At 51.2% G+C, this 22,159-nt stretch overlaps 1 protein-coding gene across 1 annotated transcript; it reads left to right on the plus strand.

Annotated features, from left to right (window-relative positions):
* The first annotated feature begins 65 nt into the window (after positions 1-65).
* On the plus strand, positions 66-5,047 carry LOC103709498 (uncharacterized). Its single transcript, XM_008794867.6, has 4 exons — positions 66-454; positions 1,111-1,230; positions 1,338-1,408; positions 4,515-5,047. Exons 1-4 carry the CDS (start codon positions 293-295, stop codon positions 4,750-4,752), a joined length of 591 nt encoding a protein of 196 aa, XP_008793089.3. The 5' UTR covers positions 66-292; the 3' UTR covers positions 4,753-5,047.
* The last annotated feature ends 17,112 nt before the right edge of the window (positions 5,048-22,159 follow it).

Below are 22,159 nucleotides of genomic sequence, written 5' to 3' on the forward strand. Positions count from 1 at the left end.
TCCCGTACCTGAACTCCTTTCAATCAGTATATCCGCAAGTATCCAACCGTATGGGGAGAAGACCACCACCCAGCATCGAACTTCGTGCAGCGCGGAATCCCAGACCACCTAAATGACGAAACTGCCCCTACTTCTGTCCTCCCCCGCCACGGTTGGCTCAGGTTAAGAACCCGCAGCCCCAAACCCGAGCTCGTGTGAGCCTCCGCCGCTCTCCAAGCTCGGAAATTTATGGACTAGAGATCGATCATTGGGCAGTCTCGGCCGTTGGATCGGTAGAGTGGTGGGGATAAGGATGTCTTCGTCGGCGGCGGTCAAGGGGACAGGTAGCCGCGGCGGCGGCGGCGGGAAGGGGAAGGGGGTGGCGTCGCCGGAGGGGTTGAAGAAGGTGGATCGATCAGGGAAGGTGGTCTCTGTCTCCAAGCAGAAATCTGTGACTGTGGCCTCCAAACCGGAGGTATTCCTCGAATCCTCGTGCTTTTTTTTGGGAAAGTTTCGATCTTGCCTGAGAATTCCGGTGGTCTATCGGTTGTGGTATGTGGATTTGTTGCCGGGCGGTCTCACGATAAATCTTTAGTTGAGAGTGATGCAGAGGAGGATTCATGCTGTGTGATCAAATCTTACTATAAATAAATAATTGCTGCTTTGGTTTACCATTTTTATTTGATTTCTGGTTTTAGCAAGCAAATTTAAATTTTGTTATGTGCTTCCCATTTCCTGAATTATCCAGTTGAGAATTTTAGCAGGAAAATTGCTTATTTTTGGTGTTTTCCATTAATTTGCGGTGCTGTAATTTCTTTCTTTATGCTGTCTTGTTTTGCTTTCAGATCCACCACATTTATGTTCTTTTAGTTCCTTTTGTTATACTATAAAATAAATTAGGCCTTCTTGGATCACTTTTATGTTAGACATCATCTTGATGGAGGTTTTGGAATGCAAGCATTTGCTTTTATTTTGGCTCATGATTTTTAATTTTGAGTTTTAGAACAACAGTTGACTAGTTAATTTCTTTGAATCCTTAAATTCCAACTTGAGTGCTCATCTACTTCATTTTTTTCTCTTTATGTGTCTTTCTCCTGTTCGATTGATGTACATTTTGATTCTGGAATGAAGGTGAAAGAAAAGTCATCGTCAACTTCTGCCAAAAGTGTTACCAAAACTACGACTGCCAAAGTGAAGGCCGAGAAGAAGGTCTATTCTTTGCCTGGCCAGAAGCATGACCCTCCTGAAGAGGTTGCAGACTTGCACAATCACTTCTTTTTTCTTTTTCTACTTATTCTAAGGTGATAAATTCCTTGGAAAAATTTCTTATGCTATGGTTGTGGATCTCTTCATGGCAGAGAGAGCCCTTGCGGATATTCTATGAATCCTTATCAAAGCAGATTCCATCAAGTGAAATGGCAGAGGTCTGGTAAGACTATTATTCTCATGTCGCCCTCCCTTCCCAGCATGCCAAAATGGAAAATAAATTAAGTTACTTGAGCTTCTATGTTGCAAATATTACCTTCTTTCTTCGGTTGTAGTTTGTGGTTGGATTCTTACTGTTCTGCTGAATGTTTTATCATATCTCTAATAGTTTCAATTAAAAATAAAACTTGTACATTTATGTTATTGAATATCATATATGGTTTTTATCTGCATTATAGATCACCCAAGACAACTTAGACAAGGGGCTAAAAGTAGGGCATTATGCTTGTATAATTACTATCTTGGAACTAGTGCTTGATGACTATATGCTGTTTTGTGGAACTTAGAGAGCGTGCTTTATTAACACCTCATTTCTAGCTTGTTATACATGTCAGTTCAATGAACTTCTCTTTTACTTGTACTTTTAGTTTCCTGATGTTTGACTCGAGGGTTGCTGCCTTGCTTCATCAAAGATCGTAATAAGTTTTATGCATATCTGGCAAATAATTGAGCTAGCTATTTCCAGTTTCAGGTTTATAGATTATAATATATTTCTGCATTTGTCAGTTAAGTTTTGCATCTTTATATAGATGATGGATTTGTCTCTTTTGATGAAACCTTGTTTATTTCAATCAGTTGGAATAATGTAAGAAGGTTAATGTGTAATAAGCTTAGTGCATATTCTGTACATTCTGTTGGGGCATATGAAAAGATAGAAGGGGCTTTATTCTGGCAAGACATACTAATAGCATTGATTTCTTTAAGGTTGTAATTTCCATACTACTAGAAATACTAGATTGCACTGCCTACTTATCTTGTGAGCTGAAACAAAATGAGAAAGGAAAAAAAAAATCAAGCTATTGAAATATTTTGCTTGATTTTCAGCAGGCTGTGGTTTCTGCATTGGCACCAGGTCTGACTCCCTAGTGATATAGAAGTTGCATTGCAAAGGCAAGATTTGGAGTGGAAGTCATCAGTTCACACATTCCTTTATGTTTTTTAATCATCTTTTGCAACTATTGCGCATAATTGAAGGCAAAGTTGACTGACTCAAAGATATTTGCCAAAGGGATTTTTGATCATTTTTTACTGAACAAAAGCACAAGCCACAACTTCCGCTAGTTTGTTATCTTATGCATGTAAAATCTTAAACTCAGTTGGAAGAATTGTTCTAATTGTTCGTTCACCTTATTAAAGCGGAAGAAGACTTAGTCTTGGCAAAGGGCACAAACAATTATTCAATTAGAACGCATTTCAATGTCTATTCAGTAAATTTCTCCCTCATCCCTCCCTTCTCATTGTCAAGCTTGTTTATCTTTTCCAGGCTCTAGAATATTGTTCCTTTAACATGTTCATTGTTCTGATAAAATAGATCTTATTGCCTTTTTTGGATTTGAATTGTTTCAATTAGTTATGCTTTAGTAGTTTCTCTGGTGCTTTGTCCATAACTTGTGCAGTTTCGGCTCTTCTTTTATTTTATTCATATGTCAACATTATTGCTTTTTGTTCCACCATATTTTCACAAGAGCCTTCTCCACAACCAACAAAATGAAGATATCATATGGGATCTGAATTTTCAAAAAAAATAGGCATTCAGTTTCACTTTTATAAGAATACTTATTCTTTAATCACAGAGCTTTCTACCATTGACTCTCAAAGGACTAAATAGAGAAACATGGTGTTAGGCTACCAAGAAAGTGTTCTATCCTCACAACAGAAGAGACCTTGTTTTCTCCAATCTTCTTCTCTCCAATTTAATTATAGATGCCTTAAAATACGAATTACACCCTTTAATTCCTCTAAAAGAGCGATCTCTCCTTCCAATCTGGAATTTAAACTAGGAATAGTTAATAGATAACTATCCCATGATTTCCCTTAAGTAAACTACAATTAAGGCACAGTTTTTATAAGCTACAACATGCAATCTTACTTAGACACCAGCATGCAGCTTCTAGTATTTCCCTAAATAATCTGAATTGGATCCACATCAAACACTTAAATACTTATAATTTTTTATGTATAAATTTAAAAAAATTACGAGAGTTGGACTCCTCTAATCATGAGTTCAACCCACTATAATAATACTAAAAGTAACCTTTTGTTCCTTTTCAAAATTGGTCAAAAATGTATATATTGACGTAACTTTGAAAAATATCAACTTTTCAAAAACTTTTAATCTAGTTGTGATGTTTGGATGTGTTAGTATTTTCTTTTATAAAATATTGAAATATATGTTTTAAATTTTGTAAACATATATAACATCTTCTATTTTTCCCTCTTGTCGATCGAATCCGTCACTTAAACAGTCCAAACCGAAATCCTATTTCCATGTCCATGCAAAAACATTGATAGCATTGGATCACCAGTTGACATGGTGTGTGCCGTGGCATGGGTCCTGGTTGACACAAGGCAAAGGTTAGCACACACCTAACATGGTATGGTACAACCAACACGGGCCAATTTGACACAACAGGTGTTGCTTTACATGGCATGCACTTCAATCCCTTAATTAAACTTTAGCAAGTGTTTAAACCAACCTCCCATTCCAAATGCAAGTGTGCAATAGAGAAAAAAACTGTAAAAACATAAAAAAACTCTTAAATACATGGATTGACTATATGCACCCATGGATCATATCATTTTTATTCATTTTTGATATGAGGTTTACAATACCATGGTATGGGGCCATATTGGTGATATATCGAGTGTGTTCCTATATTGATTCACGGTTCATCCAATATGCCTCGATACCAAGATTGGTGGTATCGATACCATGATCCATACTAGCCAGGTACTGGGTCGCTATGATACCAATGCAATGCCATACAGATGCATGGTAGACTGAGCCATCTTGGTTAGATACCTGCATCTCCTGAACTTTCTTGCTCAACCACCCCTCCTTTTTCTCTTTGAAGCCAATGCTAGTATTTGAAAATTGTGAAGTTTTTTGCAATTTGAACACAATGAATTAAATTTTCAAAACACTTGTCCACGTTTATTAGTTTGATTGGTTACTCCATGTGATTAAATTCTGCTTCAGATGATGATATTTGGAGTGCTTTCTTCCTACCTCTTTAGTATCTCACAGATTTTGCCCTTCCAATATACAGGATGATGGAACATGGTTTGCTATCTCCTGAGCGTGCAAAGAAAGCATATGAGAGAAAGCAGAAGAGGCAGCAGCAACTGAGAATGGGCACTCCTATCAAATCCACAACACAGGAGAGACCGGAGAGCTCAAAGAAACCACAAGTATCGAAGAACGGAGTTGTCAAGACGAAGAAAAGAGTCGATTTCAGTGACAATGATGATGACTTTATTGTGAAACACAAGAAATCAAAGGGGTAATGTAATCTCAATTTAGTTGTTAAGCCACTTGATGAGTGCAGAATATTCCATATTTTCAAGAGATTAACATCAGAAGAAGCTGCTTATGTTCTAACTTCTAGTTTCCAAAGAAGTGACCAACATCAACATTAAGAAGAGGCAAGAAGCATTGAGATTGAGCTCCTTATGATTACCCCAATGTAATGTGGTGGATATGCGGACATTCTTTATATCCTTTATTTTTAGTACACAATAAGATGACATTGTAGTTCTTGTTGATCAAACACATTTGTTCTCATGAAGGTGTTCCAAACGATACTTGGTTGTGTATCAGGTTTCACATTCAGTATGCTGTTTTTGCTGGGTTTTGGAAGAAGAGGCATCCTTGCAGGCTGCAGCCTTAACAAGTTTTAGGCCTGAATTCAATCCATTAATAAGTTTTAAATGCATGAAAAGGAAGCACAACTTCACAAGTTTTTTGTAGCAATAAAGGTTATGGAGAAACAAAATGCTATACAAAGCATCTGGTTCAATGGCATTGGTACCTGCCTGGAAAACCATTGCTTGCAAATTATCTGATCAATAATAAAGCCAAAATTTCATGATGAAATTAGGAAAGTGAACTACTGAAGTTTTGATTTTTTTTTTTTTTTATTTCCTGAACTTTTGAACATATTCTTAATCAGACAAATCAAAGATGAAGGTACACATATAAGGCAGCATTAGAAAAAAGGGAAGAGAGGAATCTGCAATTGCATCTGAAGCTTATAACATTCGCAAACAGCCCTTGCTTGGGCTGAAACAATAAGCACAAAATATACCTAGGAAATGCAAAACTAGAAAGATATACCACTCATCACTATTATACCACATTAGTTGCAATGAGTAAAGTGGTCAATACAACATATTGCACACCTTCTGAGCTAGGCTTGATCGTCCACAGGCTGACACTGAAACTTATTAGTTTCGGAGGCAGCACTAGCAGCAGAAGTTCTCAAACTTTTGAGTGTTTCTGGCGAAAACCTATTTGCTGCACAAGGATTTTGAACTATGACCAGCAGAGGATATACAGTTTTTCCACGGTGGGAAGAAGGATGAGAAGTTGGCTGCAGATTTACACACTCATTTCCATCACCAGAAGTTGAAAGAATATTGAGCATGCATTTCAGGAACATTCAAAGAAAACTATGAAAGTGGAGTAAAGTAGGAAAAATCGGGCATATGGAAGCCATCACTAATATATTAGAGGAAGTTAGTGGTTCATCTAATTGACTTTTAACATTACTTACTGTTGGGGGGAATAAAGTTTCCCCCCAAATGACATAAATGCCCCTAAGAAGCCGTACAACCTCCGACCCCGGACAGCCGAAGTCAGCGTCCGACCTCGGAACGCTCGGCCACAAGACGACCGACTCCGAAACCTCCGACCTAAGAGAAACCCCGATGTCCGAGGACCGTACTCTAACACCCCTCCGGCATTTATTGCGCATGGCCGCTGTAATCTTCCGGCACACTCAACAATAAATGTGGATCTCCGGCTTACTCCATAATAAATGCGGACCTCCGGCTTACTCCATAATAAATGCGGATCTCCGGCTTACTCCACAATAAATGCGCATGGCTCCTGACATCTACGGATCCCCAGCTCTCCACGGCAAATCGACCCAGCAGGGTCTAGTCGACTATGATAAGTCTCTGATCTCGGCCATACCGCCGACATCAGTGCAATGATTCGCCTGACCGAGCGCCGACCTGAACAACATGCCAAGCCGTACCACGGCCTCGCCCTGTTACATCACAGGTAAACCGACCCCCGCATATAAAAGGGAGCCTTGGCCTCCCAAGAGGGGGGGGAACATTCATACACCTAAAAATCACTGTTTATCTCCTTCTCCCCACTATTTGCCCCCTCCCTGACTTGAGCGTCGGAGGGCCGGCGCCGGAGAACCCGGCCACCGGTTCGTGTGCAGGCACCCGGACGGAGGACGCCGCCAGCCAACGGATCGCCGCCCCGCTGCGAGGACCTGCTGTTCCTTCTCTCCGACCGCCCCGGACGGAGGATGCCGCCAGCCAACGGATCGCCGCCCCGCTGCGAGGACCTGCTGTTCCTTCTCTCCGACCGCCCCGGACGGAGGACGCCGCCCGCCGACAGACCGCCGCCCCGCCGTGAGGACTAACAGTCGTTCCCTCTCCTCGACCGAAGATTGCCCCCGGGTCCAATTTCCAGCAACAGTTGGCGCTAGAGGAAGGGCCCGAGTAGCAGTCGTGAAGTTGAGAAGTAAGGGAACCTCTAACATCTCCCGGCGTCCCCCGCAAAGTCCTGGACACTCCGTCCAGAATTCTCCAACTCCGGCTGACCCAGCTCCTCAGGTCCAGCCGAAACAGTTCAATGCCCTGGCACAGCAAGTCCAGGCCCTGGCCGCCGCCGTTCAGGGCCTGCGGTGCGTGGAGGCTTTACCGGCACTTCCCCCGCAGGCCCAGGCCCCGCCGGAGTGTCCCCCCAACGGCCCGGTTCTCCCCAGCCAAAATTTGCATGGCTCCTCCAGAGCCAACAATGGAGAACGAGCTTCTCCCCGGAGAGAGTTACCGGGAGAAGGTTTCGACCGGAGACCCCAACTTTCTGAGGCGGAGTCAGCCCCGGATCACCGTGAGCTGGCGCAAACCACAGCGACAATCCCACGGGTGGGGGAGCTCGACCGAAAAGTCGAGCATCTGGAGCGCCAGATTGCGGCACTCCACAGCAAGAAGGCAAGACAGGAAGGGGACTTTGAGTTCACTACCAAGTCCCCCTTCTTCCGCCAGATCGAGGACGAGCCAGTTCCCGCGAGGTTCAAAATGCCTCAGGTGGAGCCCTACAGCGGAATCACCGACCCCCTCGACCACTTGGAGAGTTATTGGGCCCTCATGGCCCTACAAGGGTCCTCGGAGGCCATACTCTGCAAGACCTTCCCAGCAACCCTCCGAGGGACCGCTCGGCTTTGGTTCTCTGGTCTGAAGCCGAACACGGTGTCCTCTTTTGAGCAGCTCGGCAGGCAGTTCGCCACCAACTTTGCTGCCAGCCGGCGCCAGCGACGGACATCAGACTCCCTCCTGGACATCAAGCAGAAGGAGGGGGAGTCCCTCAAAGAGTACCTGGACCGCTTTACCGCCGCCACATGGGAGGTTCGCGAGCTAGACCAGTCGATAGCCATGTCGGTTCTGAAGACTGGGGTCCGCTCCTACCGATTCCTCTTCTCCATCGAGAAGAGCTTCCTGGCCGACTTCACCGAAATGCTGGCCCGAGCCCGGAAGTACGCCAAGGCCGAGGAGGCAGTCGCCTCCAGGCGGGGGGCAATCGAACCCACCTCGAAGAAGCGGAAGAAGCACCGCGAGGAGCGCGGTCGACAAAGGAGCCGGTCTCCCCGCCGAGAGAAGAATCTCCCCAGACTGAGGAGCCCGCCCCGTCAGCAGGGGCGACCTCAGCAGAGGACACCTCCTCGTCCGAGGTCTCCACCACGGCCCCGGACGTACCAGGCGAGGTACGAGAACTATACACCCGTCAATGCTCCTCGGGCCGAGATCCTGATAGAAATTGAGGGTCGGGACTTCTTCCGACCCCCGCCTCCTATGCGAGACACGGAATTTCCCCGAAATTCCAGGAAGTACTGCCGCTTCCACCGAGATCGCGGGCACGACACGGAGGACTGCTTCCAACTCCGGGACGAGATAGAAGCGCTCATCAGACGGGGAGTACTCAACCGGTTCGTGAGGAACCGACATGAGGAAAGGAGGCCGGCGGAGAATGTCGCACCAACCGAAAATCCTGGCGGCAACAGGCCTATCGCCGGCACCATCAACATGATTGGGCGGACCTCGGCAGGAACAGCCGCCCAGGGAGCACCCCCGAAGCGCCCACGCACTGATGAAGTCATCTCGTTCTCGGACGAGGACTTAGAAGGGGTCGAGACCCCTCACGATGACGCTGTGGTCATCTCAATGATTGTAAATAGGTTTGATGTAAAGCGTGTCCTAGTTGACAATGGAAGCTCAGCCAACATTTTGTACTACCATGCCTACCAAAAAATGGGGTTGACAGAAGGACACCTCCGGAGAATCAATGCCCCGCTGGTCGGGTTTACCGGAGATGCGGTCCCGGTTGAAGGTGAGGCTAGCTTCCTTGTCACAGTTGGCCTCGCCCCCCGGGAGAGCACTGTGAGGACGGACTTCCTGGTGGTCCGTCTGCCCTCGGTCTACAATGCCATCCTTGGGCGCCCAGGGTTAAACGCCCTTCGAGCCGTGGTTTCAACTCGCCATTTGCTCATGCGGTTCCCCACCGGCCAAGGAGTGGGCGAGGTCCGCGGAGACCAACTGGTCGCCAAGCAATGCTACATGGCGGCCCACACAGTAAAGCAACCAGCCGAGGCACCAGACCGCCCGATGGGCCCTTCACTGCCCATAGAAACCCTCAATGCGAGGGACACCCTCTGGAAGAAGCAAGTAGAGCCCGGTGAGCTCCTTATTCAAATCCCACTACAAGAAAATTTTTCCGAGCTAACCGTGCAGGTTGGCTCCGGCCTCGGCGCCCATGAGAGGAATCGCCTCGTCAGCTTCCTGCGGGACAACGCTGACGTCTTCGCCTGGTCGCCCGTGGACGTGCCAGGAATTGACCCCGAGGTCATGGTCCACCGACTCCAGGTGAGGCCAACCAGCAGGCCTGTAAAGCAGAAGAAAAGAGGCTCCGCCCCTGAGCGACAACGAGCTGCGGCCGAGGAGGTGGACAAACTCCTCGGAGCCGGCTTCATCCGGGAGGTCTCCTACCCGGATTGGCTCGCCAATGTAGTCCTCGTAAAGAAGGCCAACGAAAAATGGCGTATGTGCGTGGACTGCACCGACTTGAACAAGGCCTGCCCAAAAGACAGCTTCCCTCTCCCGAGCATCGACCAGCTCGTCGACTCCACTTCAGGACACCAACTGCTAACTTTTATGGACGCCTTTTCAGGATACAACCTGTTGCTGGTGGTCCAAATCGAGAACGATTGGCACAGCGGTGTGAACGGGGTTCCCTTGGAGTTGGGTTGGTTGCGCTCCACCTTCCACCGGAAAACCTGCAAGCAAGCCTCGCACCACCACTGGGGTAGTGGGGGCCCTCCGACGATCAAGTCAGAGAGGATTAAAGGAGAAGGAGAAGGAGGAGGTCGCAGGTGAGATGATACCCTGGAAGATATATCTTACCCTCCCCCTTCCCCCCCAGCCTCATATATATCAGGCTGGGGGGTTTTTCCGGGGATTCGTCATCGTGTGGCACGATGGGGCTGCCACTGACATGGCCGTTACAGGGCGTCGTGGGGCAGCGCTGGGTACAGCCATGGCAGGGCATAGTGGAGCTCCGCTTTGTACGGCTGTTACAGGAGATCGTGGGGCAGCGCCGGATACGGCCGTTGCAGGGAGTAGTGGAGCAGGGGGCCGCGGCGTGCCTCAGAGGAACAGTCTGTTGTTGTCGAGAGATTGCCGACTCGGGGTCGGATTGCTGGATCAAGGGGCAGCCGACTCGGGGTCGGGCTGCGGAGCCGAAGATATCCAACTCGGGGTCGGATTGCTGGATCAAGGGGCAGCCGACTCGGGGTCGGGCTGCGGAGCCGAGGATATCCGACTCGGGGTCGGATTGCTGGATCAAGGGGCAGCCGACTCGGGGTCGGGCTGCGGAGCCGAAGATATCCGACCCGAGGTCGGATTGCTGGATCAAGGGGCAACCGTAGTCTTCCTGGGTGCGCGTGCCGGTCACGTGGGGCATGGTGGCTAAGTCCCCCCGTAACACAACCAAATCCGAATGGCGCCAGAAGACGAGGAGAAGACGGCCTTCATCACCGACAAGGGCACCTACTGCTACAAGGTGATGCCCTTTGGCCTGAAAAATGCTGGGGCCACCTATCAGAGACTGGTCAGCCAAATCTTTAAAGACCAGATCGGCCGGAACATGGAAGTCTATGTGGACGACATGCTGGTAAAGAGCCAAGCGGCAGAACACCACATAGCCGATCTCAGCGAGACATTCGTCAAGCTCAGAAAATACCAAATGAAACTCAATCCGGCGAAGTGCGCGTTCGGAGTCACCTCGGGCAAGTTCCTGGGTTTTATAGTGACCCAACGCGGAATTGAAGCCAACCCGGAGAAAATCCGGGCACTGCAAGAGATGTCGTCTCCAAAGACAGTTAAGGAGGTGCAGCGGCTCGCGGGGCGGGTAGCCGCCCTGGGAAGGTTTGTTTCTCGATCAGCCGAGCGTTGCCTCCCCTTCTTCAAGAGCCTCAAACGGCCGAAAGACTTCCGGTGGACAGAAGAATGCCAGCAAGCCTTTGAAGAGCTTCGAAGCCTTCTGGCCTCTCCCCCACTGCTCACCAAGCCCCAGAAGGGCGAAATTCTTTACTTATATCTGGCCGTCTCCCCAGCTGCAGTAAGCTCGGTCCTCATCCGGGAAGAAGACAAGCTCCAAAAGCCGGTCTATTACACCAGCCGGGTTCTCAGGGATGCTGAGACCCGATATTCTAAACTTGAGAAGACCATCTTCGCTCTCATCATCTCGGCTCGGAGACTCAGGCCTTACTTCCAAGCCCACACGATAGCTATATTAACCGATCAGCCTATGAAGCAGATATTGCAGAGGTCGGATCGTGCGGGGAGGATCGCCAAATGGGCGGTCGAGCTCGGGGAATTCGACCTAGAATATCGGCCCAGGCCGGCTATCAAAGCTCAGATACTCGCCGACTTCATCGTGGAGTGCACCCTTCCGGACGACCCCGAGCCGCCATCTGAGTCCGTGGAGGAGACCCCGAAGCAGCCATGGGTCCTGCACTCGGATGGGTCTTCGACCCCGGGGGGCAGCGGGGCCGGACTTATCCTCACCAGTCCAGATGGAGTGGTGGCCGAGCAAGCTCTGCGCCTCGAGTTCTCGGCCTCGAACAATGAGGCCGAGTATGAGGCTCTCATCGCCGGGCTCAAGCTGGCGAAAGAACTAAAAGTGGGAGACCTGACGGCCTTTAGCGACTCCCAGCTGGTGGTGAACCAGGTCCAAGGAGATTTTGAAGCTAAAGAGCCATCCATGCAAAAGTATCTCCAAAAGGTGCGGGAACTCACATCTGCCCTGAATTCTTTCAATATTCAGTATATTCCCAGAGCGGAAAACCTCAGGACAGACCGGCTATCCAAACTGGCCACCTCCCGCATGAGCGAGCTTCCCAAGGGAACAGCGCTCGAGTATCTTCGGGTCCCCAGCACGGAGGAACCCGAGCCCACTATGTGCATCGACTCCGAGCCAAGCTGGATCGACGGGCTCGTCTGCTATCTTCAGGACGGAACTCTACCTCATGACGAGACGGAGGCTCGCCGAATCAAGTGCCAGGCTCCCCGGTATGTCTTGTACGAGAATAAACTCTATCGACAATCATTTACTTCTCCCCTTCTCAGATGCCTCCGTCCCTCCGAGGCGGATTACGCCCTCCGAGAGGTCCATGAAGGGATCTGTGGAAATCACCTGGGGGGTCGAGCCTTGGCCCATAAGATCCTGCGGCAGGGATACTACTGGCCCACACTCCAGAAGGACGCAACGGATTTCGTCCGCAAGTGCGATCGGTGCCAACGAAACGCCAATATCCAGCGCCGACCTTCAGCTCTGCTGACCTCCATCATCGCCCCCTGGCCGTTTGCCCAATGGGGGATCGACATCCTGGGGCCCTTTCCCCTGGCCACCGGACAGAGAAAGTTCCTGGTCGTCTCCATCGACTACTTCACCAAATGGGTCGAGGCCGAACCTGTTGCCCGGATCACCGAGCAAAAGATGCGGGACTTCGTGTGGAAGTCTATAATCTGCCGATTCGGACTACCCCGTATCCTTATATCTGACAATGGTCGACAATTTGACAATGTTCATTTCAGGGAGTTTTGCTCTGAGCTCGGCATTGATCATCGCTTCACCTCGGTTGCCCATCCCCAGACAAACGGGAAAACTGAGGTAACTAACCGAACTATTTTGCAGGGACTCAAAGCTAGGCTTGATCGGTCCAAAGGACAGTGGGTCGAGGACTTGTACAATGTCCTTTGGGCGTACCGGACCACGTTCCGACTGCCCACGGGAGAGACCCCCTTCAACCTAGCATACGGCACTGAGGCCGTCATCCCATTGGAGATCGGCTTGCCTTCTCTGAGGGTGGAGCATTACGACCCCGATACCAATTCCTCCCAGCTCAGGAGCAATCTGGACCTCGTCGAAGAGACAAGAGAGGTCGCCCGGGTGCGCATGGCGAGATATCAACAGCGAACGGCCCAATACTACAACTCCAGAGTTAAGCCCAAGCTCTTCAAAGTAGGGGACCTCGTCCTCAGGAAAGCCGAGGCTTCTCAACCAACCGAGCAAGGAAAGCTCGCCCCAAACTGGGAAGGACCGTATCAAATCGCCCGGGTACAACGGCCAGGGGCGTACAAATTGAAGTCCCTGGAAGGGACTCTGATCCCACGAAGCTGGAACTCCGAGAATTTACGAATGTACTACCAGTGAAACCCCAAGGGGTTCAAGATAATCAGGATAATGGACTCAGCTCCTTTTTCTGCAAATATTTCTCTCATTTTGACGACTGTAATCCTCTTCTAATATTGGGTCGTCTGTGATCCTCAGATCCCCCGGCCAAAATCGGGATGCCTCGAGGCTCGACCGTAGAGTCCCAAACTCCCTCGACCTCGGGAAGAATCGCAGGACGATGAAACGTCGACTGGTGCAAGATTCCTCGACTAAGGTCGAGATGCCCCGAGTGTCGACAGTGCGTGCCCAGACCCCTCGACACTTCGGAAAGACGGGGTAGTACCTTCGCAGTCCCCCGTGGCGCTCGACACCAACAACGGGGTAGTACCTTCGCGGCCCCCCGTAGCGCCTCCTCGACTAAGGTCGGGATGCCCCGAGGGTCGACCGTAGAGAACCAGACTCCCTCGACCTCGGGAAGGCGCCGTGAGGGGTGGAAAGGGTGGCTCCACCCGGGGCGCCACAAAGTGGACCCCCGGGAGCGGTCGACGATCCCCGATCCCCGAAGCGAGCGATCCCTCGACTAAGGTCGGGATGCCCCGAGGGTCGACCGTAGAGAACCAGACTCCCTCGACCTCGGGAAGGCGCCGCGAGGGGTGGAAAGGGTGGCTCCACCCGGGGCGCCACAAAGTGGACCCCCGGGAGCGGTCGACGATCCCCGATCCCCGAAGCGAGCGATCCCTCGACTAAGGTCGGGATGCCCCGAGGGTCGACCGTAGAGAACCAGACTCCCTCGACCTCGGAAAGCGTCGCCGGTCGGTAGAGCGTGCCCAGACCAGCCGACCTGACGAACGATCCCTCGACTAAGGTCGGGATGCCCCGAGGGTCGACCGTAGAGAACCAGACTCCCTCGACCTCGGGAAGGCGCCGCGAGGGGTGGAAAGGGTGGCTCCACCCGGGGCGCCACAAAGTGGACCCCCGGGAGCGGTCGACGATCCCCGATCCCCGAAGCGAGCGATCCCTTGACTAAGGTCGGGACGCCCCGAGGGTCGACCGTAGAGAACCAGACTCCCTCGACCTCGGGAAGCGTCGCCGGTCGGTAGAGCGTGCCCAGACCAGCCGACCTGACGAACGATCCCTCGACTAAGGTCGGGATGCCTCGAGGGTCGACCGTAGAGAACCAGACTCCCTCGACCTCGGGAAGGCGCCGTGAGGGGTGGAAAGGGTGGCTCCACCCGGGGCGCCACAAAGTGGACCTCCGGGAGCGGTCGACGATCCCCGATCCCCGAAGCGAGCGACCCCTCGACTAAGGTCGGGATGCCCCGAGGGTCGACCGTAGAGAACCAGACTCCCTCGACCTCGGGAAGCGTCGCCGGTCGGTAGAGCGTGCCCAGACCAGCCGACCTGACGAACGATCCCTCGACTAAGGTCGAGATGCCCCGAGGGTCGACCGTAGAGAACCAGACTCCCTCGACCTCGGGAGGTATCACAGGTCAGCAAAGCGTCCACGAACCCGCCGACCTGATGTGAGATCCCTCGACCAAGGTTGAGGCGCTCCGAGGTCCGACCATAGGGTCTTAAGCCCCCTCGATCTCAAAAAGGGCTACAAATCAACAGAGCCTCCCCAGATCCTCTCAACTCCGGCAGGAGTCGCCGGGTCCATGGGAAGCCCGAGCCCCTTTTACAAGTCAAAAATGACTCCGGAGGTCGACGAGGAAGGGAAGCGACCTACTCCACCATGCGAAGCATGACCCCGAGAATGCAAGAGGTACACCCAACTAGACGCCCTCCTTGTCAAATTTTATCTACATATTGCCGAGCGGGATCTCGTCCAATGTTGGAGTCTTATTTTGCCCCAAAGCCGGGCTTCTTCGCTGGGTCGGCTTAAGACCGACCTCCCAACCTCATTATGCCTGCTCTGTTCGTCAAGTCTTCGCAATCCGTACTAAGGCTTCATAAAGTAGGGCCCAACTCGGCTCTTCTAAGTAAACTCTGACGTCCAGCTGGGAAAGTGGTCCCGGCCACGAATGTACCAGCCAAGCACAGGTACCAAGGCGATCTTTGGGAATCCCAGCCTTGTTCACCGAAATCTCGGCAGGGTCCGAGGACGATAACTATGAAAACCTTCGGCAATAACTTGTTTATTAGCCCGCGCTCCCTATGAGAGGTTCGGAGTTGAGTTCGGAAATCCGACTAAACTCCCCGAATAGCGGCACGAATAGACCTATTCCGGTCCCACTTGAAGGGCTAAGGCCCGACCTCGGTGCCTTAAGATTTTCCTAAAGGCCAAACGTGGCAACTCCCACGACTCTAAGATCCGAGTTATAGGACTTAGAGAAATTTTCTAGAAACCTAAGCTCGGAGCTCCCTTTGGTCGAGACGACTGGGATCCGAGAAGGCTAAGATATAGCCAGGGAAAAGGGCAGCTTCGTTAAGCAGCCCAAAGATTAAAATACGAAGTTAGAGGTCGTCGAGGCGGTTAGCCAAGGTTCTAGCCTCATCCACGACAACAGAGGGAAAGATGAACACAGAATGACAAACATTTCTTCATTAACAAAGGGCCGGAAGGCCAATTACAAAATTGGAAGTCGGCCACTCAAGGGCCGACCCCGGATACAATGAAAAAGAAAAGAAAAATATGCTTAAGTCCTAAGCGGCGGGAGCCACATCCGGGGGGTCATCCGGCACATTGATGACCTCATGATCTTCCTCCGGAACAGGCTCGGGGCCGGGAGCAGGAGCTTCGGGCGCCGCCTCCGGGACAGCATCGATCTCGGCCGCCGGAGCCGCCTCCATGACACCGTCCGCCTCGGTTACCCCCGTCGAAGGCTCGGCGGGGTCCTGCTCGTATATTCCCGCCTCGGACGTCAGGATGGCAGGAAGGGCTTGCACGTCGGACCCCCAGCCCCGGTCCTCCCTCGGACGGACCGTCGAGAAGTCGTACTGAGGGCAGTACCGGCGCACCTGCTCCCGGAAGTTCTTGAAGCCTCGAAGGAAACCGTCGACCGTCTCCTCCTCCAACATGTCGCGGAACTCTTGCGACTCTTTGAAGAGTTCCACAGCATGCTCGGCTCGTTCGAGGGCCCTCCTCTCCCGGGCCTCAAGTTGCCCGAGTCGGAGGTGCGAGACCCCCTCCTCATACTCGAGGGCCGCGACCCTGGCCTGGACCTCCCCTAAGCGCGCCTCCGTGCCGCGCATGGTTGCCCTGGTCAGGGCATGAGCCGCCTTCTCCTCCTCTAGCGCCCCCACCATGGCAAGGCGCTCAGCCTTGGTGGCTGTCCACCGAGCCTCGGCCGCGGCCAACGCCGCCTCCAGCTCGGCGACTCTTTTCTTGGCCGGCTCCAGTTGCTGGCCGAGCTGTTGAACTTCTTCCCGATACCCATGGGCGATGAACGCCATGGTGTCGAGCTCGAGAATATGCTGAAAAGAAAGAAACGAGGGTATTGTGAGTTGAAAAGCACATATGTACGCTAAAAACTCGGGGAAATTAAGAAGAAAGCTTACCCGGGCGGTGTTGCAGTAAGCACTGCCGACGACCTCCTCCAGCGAAATACCCCGGAACACGGCCCGGTCCGCTGGAAGCACCGCACGCCGCAACATGGAGCGTGCGACCTCGGCATCTTGAAAGGCCGAGCGCCCCTCGGGAATAGAAGAGTCCGGCTCGGCCGACTCTTCTCGGAAAGCCCGAGAAGAGCTCGGCACGATCGAACCCGAGGTCCCGGAGCCGCTCGCCTCGGTGCCTCGGGTAAGCCCGGGTCCTGGCTGCTGTGGCCGGACCACGGACGGCTCCCCCCGCTGGGAAAGGGGGGTAGGGCAAGGAGGGACCGACGGGCCCGCATCACCAACAACCCGCTCCCGCCTCGGGTCGGCTGCAGGGGCCCCCGCCTCGGGGCCACTCGTCCCGGCCGACGAAGAAGCGCCGTCCGTCCTCGCCCTCTTCCGAGGCTGGGGCACAGCACCCCCGGCCTCGGCCTCTCACCTCCTCAGGTGAGAGAAAAGTGATGTGTTGCTGGTCGGCATGCGTGGAATATCTGAAATCAAGAATTTTGTTAAGAGTCAGACCAGTGACCGTAAAGACGGAGAACAAGAAATAAATAAATAGAATAATGCAACCGCCCTTACCCTCGGGGCGCGCCGAGCTCAGACCCACGCTCGCCAGGGCGTCCTCCCGCAGGAGCTCGGTCAGGTCGTTGCCCCTCCCGAGGGCTCGCAAAGAGTCCAGGGTCCTCAGCTCCCTCCCCGTGGGCTCGGAGAGTTTGTTGAGGGCCTTCAGCCGAGGGTGTCCCCACCTTGGCTCGAACCCCCAAGGCGCCGCAGACGCCAGAAAGAAAAACTTCCTCTTCCACTCGTGAATCGAGGAAGGGGCGCCCCGGAAGAGTAACATACCGCCCCGAAAGGCGAAATATAACCACCCTACGTCCGCCGGGTTTTTCTTTAACAGAAAACACCGGCGAAAAAAGCCTACCGAAATCGGGATTCCGTGCCCGAGGCACAGGGATAAAAACCCGATTATGGTCCTCCATGAGTTCGGAGCCAACTGCGCCGGGACAAGTTGGTACTCGGCCAGCAAGTTGCTCACGAACTCATGGGCGGGAAAACGCAGGCCCGCCCAAAGTGTCTCGCGGTAAACCGCGATCCGACCTGGGGGCGGCTGCGTCACCCTGTCTTCCGGCCCTGCGGTTTCAAGGCGAAACCCGGGCTGGAAGAAGAAACGGGAGCGGATTAACTCCAGCTCCCCTTCCGACAGACTCGACCCAACCTCTTCGGGACCGGAACCCATTCTCACGGAAAAGTGGAGCCAAAGTTAAGAGTAGAAAATGGAAGTTGACGAGGAGGAGAAAAGAGGAAACCCTAGTGAAAACGGGAAGAAAACCTACTGGACATTGCCGGAAATCGCTCCGGGCACCACCAGCAAGATTCAGCTGAGGGAGGAAGCAGGGGGGAAAGACGACGAAAATAAGAGGCAGCCAAACAAGACCTTTAGGGCAGACTCGTGGGGTTTATATAGACCCCCCTGACGGCCCAGATCGACGGGGTCGGTTCCCATCCCCCCGACCGGGTTGCGCCACGTGTCGACCTCGAAAGCCGAGGCACCGTATTCGCTCCGGTTTAATAAATCGGATACGAAATCGAAGCGTTGTCCCATCGGATCTCGGGGCCTCATCATGGGTCCACAGAATCAAATCGTCTTGAGGAACAAGCGGACGTAACCCCCGCTCCCCTCGTTTAATAAGATCTGGGACACGTGGAGCCCCGATGAGGCCTCCACTTCTTCGGAATTATGATCCAGTAACATGAAATCGAAAGCGTCCGACCTCGGGTCGCGCCGCGTGTCCGTTTCAAACCCCGTAACGGCACACTCATTAATGAGCCAGAAACGTCGATTACGGAATCGAGACACCGCCTCGACGAGCTCGAGGTCCCCCATCATTAATCCGCCGTAAAATGATCCTGGCGATTCAAGAAGCATGATGATACGAGCTCCATCATTAGCTCACCGAATAAAGCAGCCTCGAGACGCCAAAGGGCGCATATCTCACCATAAAAGCTCCGGAAAGCACAAGGGGGCGGGCGAGACCTTCCCCCCAACCTTAGTGACAGACTTTATTTCCCACGTCCGAGCCCCACAAGCCGCTCGAACTCGGAAGTCGGGGGGTAGTGTTGGGGGGAATAAAGTTTCCCCCCAAATGACATAAATGCCCCTAAGAAGCCGTACAACCTCCGACCCCGGACAGCCGAAGTCAGCGTCCGACCTCGGAACGCTCGGCCACAAGACGACCGACCCCGAAACCTCTGATCTAAGAGAAACCCCGATGTCCGAGGACCGTACTCTAACACCCCTCCGGCATTTATTGCGCATGGCCGCTGTAATCTTCCGGCACACTCAACAATAAATGCGGATCTCCGGCTTACTCCATAATAAATGCGGACCTCCGGCTTACTCCATAATAAATGCGGATCTCCGGCTTACTCCACAATAAATGCGCATGGCTCCTGACATCTACGGATCCCCAGCTCTCCACGGCAAATCGACCCAGCAGGGTCTAGTCGACTATGATAAGTCTCTGATCTCGGCCATACCGCCGACATTAGTGCAATGATTCGCCTGACCGAGCGCCGACCTGAACAACATGCCAAGCCGTACTACGGCCTCGCCCTGTTACATCACAGGTAAACCGACCCCCGCATATAAAAGGGAGCCTTGGCCTCCCAAGAGGGGGGGAACATTCATACACCTAAAAATCACTGTTTATCTCCTTCTCCCCACTATTTGCCCCCTCCCTGACTTGAGCGTCGGAGGGCCGGCGCCGGAGAACCCGGCCACCGGTTCGTGTGCAGGCACCCGGACGGAGGACGGGGCGCCCGCCGACAGACCGCCGCCCCGCCGTGAGGACTAACAGTCGTTCCCTCTCCTCGACCGAAGATTGCCCCCGGGTCCAATTTCCAGCAACACTTACCACCCAACGCCATTCTTGAGAAACTAGATTATCAAAATCAGCAACATCCATCCTCCTACAATATTTTAACAAGAACATGAACCAAGAGGCCCAATATGTCCAGGCATACACTGTATAAATAAAGACAAACATAACATTAAGAATACAAAAACATAATAACAAATTAGTACTTCAAACTTTCATTACTGGAATTGGAAACAGCTTTACAGCCTTCATGCATCAACAGAAAGGTATGTGCTAACTGGGAAAACGCAATTCTTATTTGCTTACTTCATGATGCATATTGTCAGCAAATACATTGATTATATTTGATAAGCAAATGCAGTAATGAAAGGGACGACGATCATCACTTGAGACCATTGGATTTCAACTTAATCTGTTTGGACAAAATCAGGATGCATTCTAAAAGTGAAGAAGCAAAAAGTGAAGCGAAAAAGCAAACATATTAAAGAGTTCAAGATTTAGGCCCTGTTTGGGGGAGCTTTTGGAGGGCCAAAAAGCACTTTCTGGCCCTCCAAAAGTACTTTTAGGGAAAAAAGTGTGTTTGGTAAAATTTTCAAGAAGCTGTTTCAGCTTTTGCGGGAAGCTGAAAACAGATTTTTGGCAGAAGCTCAATTTTGGAGCTTTCCGAAAACGCTGTTTTCAGCTTTGTCGGGAAGCTGTATTTTTGACCAAAATACCCCCATTTAAAAGTTTCTTTTTCCTCCCAAAAATCTCAATCCCACCGCCTCTTTCTCTCTCACCATCCCCCCCCTCTCTCTCTCTCTCTCTTCCTCTCTATCTCCTTCTCCTCAATGCCGTCGGCCCTCCTTTTTTTTTTTTTCTGGGGGGGAGGCAGCCACCACGCCGGCCACCCGTGGCCGCGCCCCCCAGCCCCCACCCGAGCCCCCCGCCGCTGCGACCCACCACACAGCCAAAAAAAAAAAAAAGGAAGGGGAGGAAGGGGCCGCCATGGCCGCTGCCTCCCCGGCCGGCCCGCCGTCTCGGCCCCCTCCCGAGGCCCTCCCTCCCCCGCGGTCGCCGCGGCACGCTGTCCCGGCCCCCTCCGAGCCCCTCCTCCCCCGCGGTCGCCGCGGCACGCCGTCCCGGCCCTCTCCCGAGCCCCCCTCCCCCCGCGGTCGTCGGGGCCCGCCCTCCCGAGCCCCCCCTCCCCCGCGGTCGCCGCGGCACGCCGTCCCGGCCGCCTCCCGAGCCCCCCTCCCCCCGCGGTCGTCGGGGCCCGCCGTCCCGGCCCCCTCCTGAGCCCCCCCTCCCTCCGCGGCCGTCGGGGCCCGTTGTCCCGGCCCCGTCCCGAGCCCCCCTCCTCCCGCGGCCGCCGCGGCCCGCCATCCCGGTCCCCCTCCCGCGGCCCGGTCCCCCTTCCGGCGCCGCCGGCTTCGCGGGAGAAGAAGAAAGGAGAAGAAGGAAAGAGAGGAAGGAAGGAGAAGAAGAGAAGAAAAAAGAAAAGAAAAAAAAAGAAGAAAATGAAAGAAAAAAAGAGAAGAAAAAAAAGAAAAAGGAAAAAAAAGAAAAATAAAAATAAATAAATAAATAAATAAATATGTATATAAATGAACGAATAAATAAATAAATAAAATAATAAATAAATATATTTCAATGAAATAAAATAATAAATAAATAAATAAATAAAAATATTAGTAATTATTTAACCAATTTTTTCACCTAGTTAGAAAATTTGTTAGAGAAATAAATGGTCATCAAAAGAGTAAAAAATTAATTTATACTAATAATTATAATATTTATACATTTATTATTGTATTATACTATAAATATAATATAATATAATATTATGTTATGTTAAATAATTTAATATTATTTTAAATTATTATCCTATAGTATACAATGTTATAGTACTATATTATAATAATATTATGTTACATTACATTAATATTATACTATATCATATATTTATGTATTAATATATATTATATTTTATTATGCACTATTGTATAATACTAATAATGTCCTTTATGGTCATTTTGTCATACAAAAGTACTTTCTCAGTTTGTTTACCAAACAAATGTTAAAGTGCCACAGCACTTTAGAAATGTAGTTACCAAACAGCAAACAGCTTTTTATAAAAGCTCTACTTCCAACAGCTCTACTTCTAACAGCTCTACTTCCAACAGCTCTACTGCCAACAGCTCCCCCAAACAGGGCCTTAATCACAAATGTACTGGTCAATGGTAAATTCTACATGACACATTATGATGTTCCTATGAATCATTGACTTGTCTAATATCATCTTCTGAGGCTGTCAAAGGAAATATTTCATTTTAAACTGTTTTATTGAAGTGCCTAGCTAAAGTTGGCAAAAATGATATTGGATTTGAGGCGGAAAAATAAGAGAGCTTCTTTTTTTGGGGTTTTAGTAATGGTATGGAGCGAGGGGAAGAAACCGCCGTTTTTAATTGCGTGTAATAGGCGGGATCCCGCCACTCAAGGTAATGATATGATCCCATCTGTAATTTCATAGGGTTTTTCTTCT

This window comes from Phoenix dactylifera, chromosome 9, assembly GCF_051530095.1.
Source record: "Phoenix dactylifera cultivar Ajwa chromosome 9, Ajwa_hap1_PhDact_Kaust_v1.1, whole genome shotgun sequence".
NCBI classification, from domain to species: domain Eukaryota; kingdom Viridiplantae; phylum Streptophyta; class Magnoliopsida; order Arecales; family Arecaceae; genus Phoenix; species Phoenix dactylifera.

Bases quoted from the DNA above. Each gene is read 5' to 3' on its own strand.
- LOC103709498 (XM_008794867.6), top strand. From the start codon at position 293: ATGTCTTCGTCGGCGGCGGTCAAGGGGACAGGTAGCCGCGGCGGCGGC. The intron at 455-1,110 runs GTATTCCTCGAA...TCTGGAATGAAG, and splicing joins CTGTGGCCTCCAAACCGGAG to GTGAAAGAAAAGTCATCGTC. The intron at 1,409-4,514 runs GTAAGACTATTA...TCCAATATACAG, and splicing joins AGTGAAATGGCAGAGGTCTG to GATGATGGAACATGGTTTGC.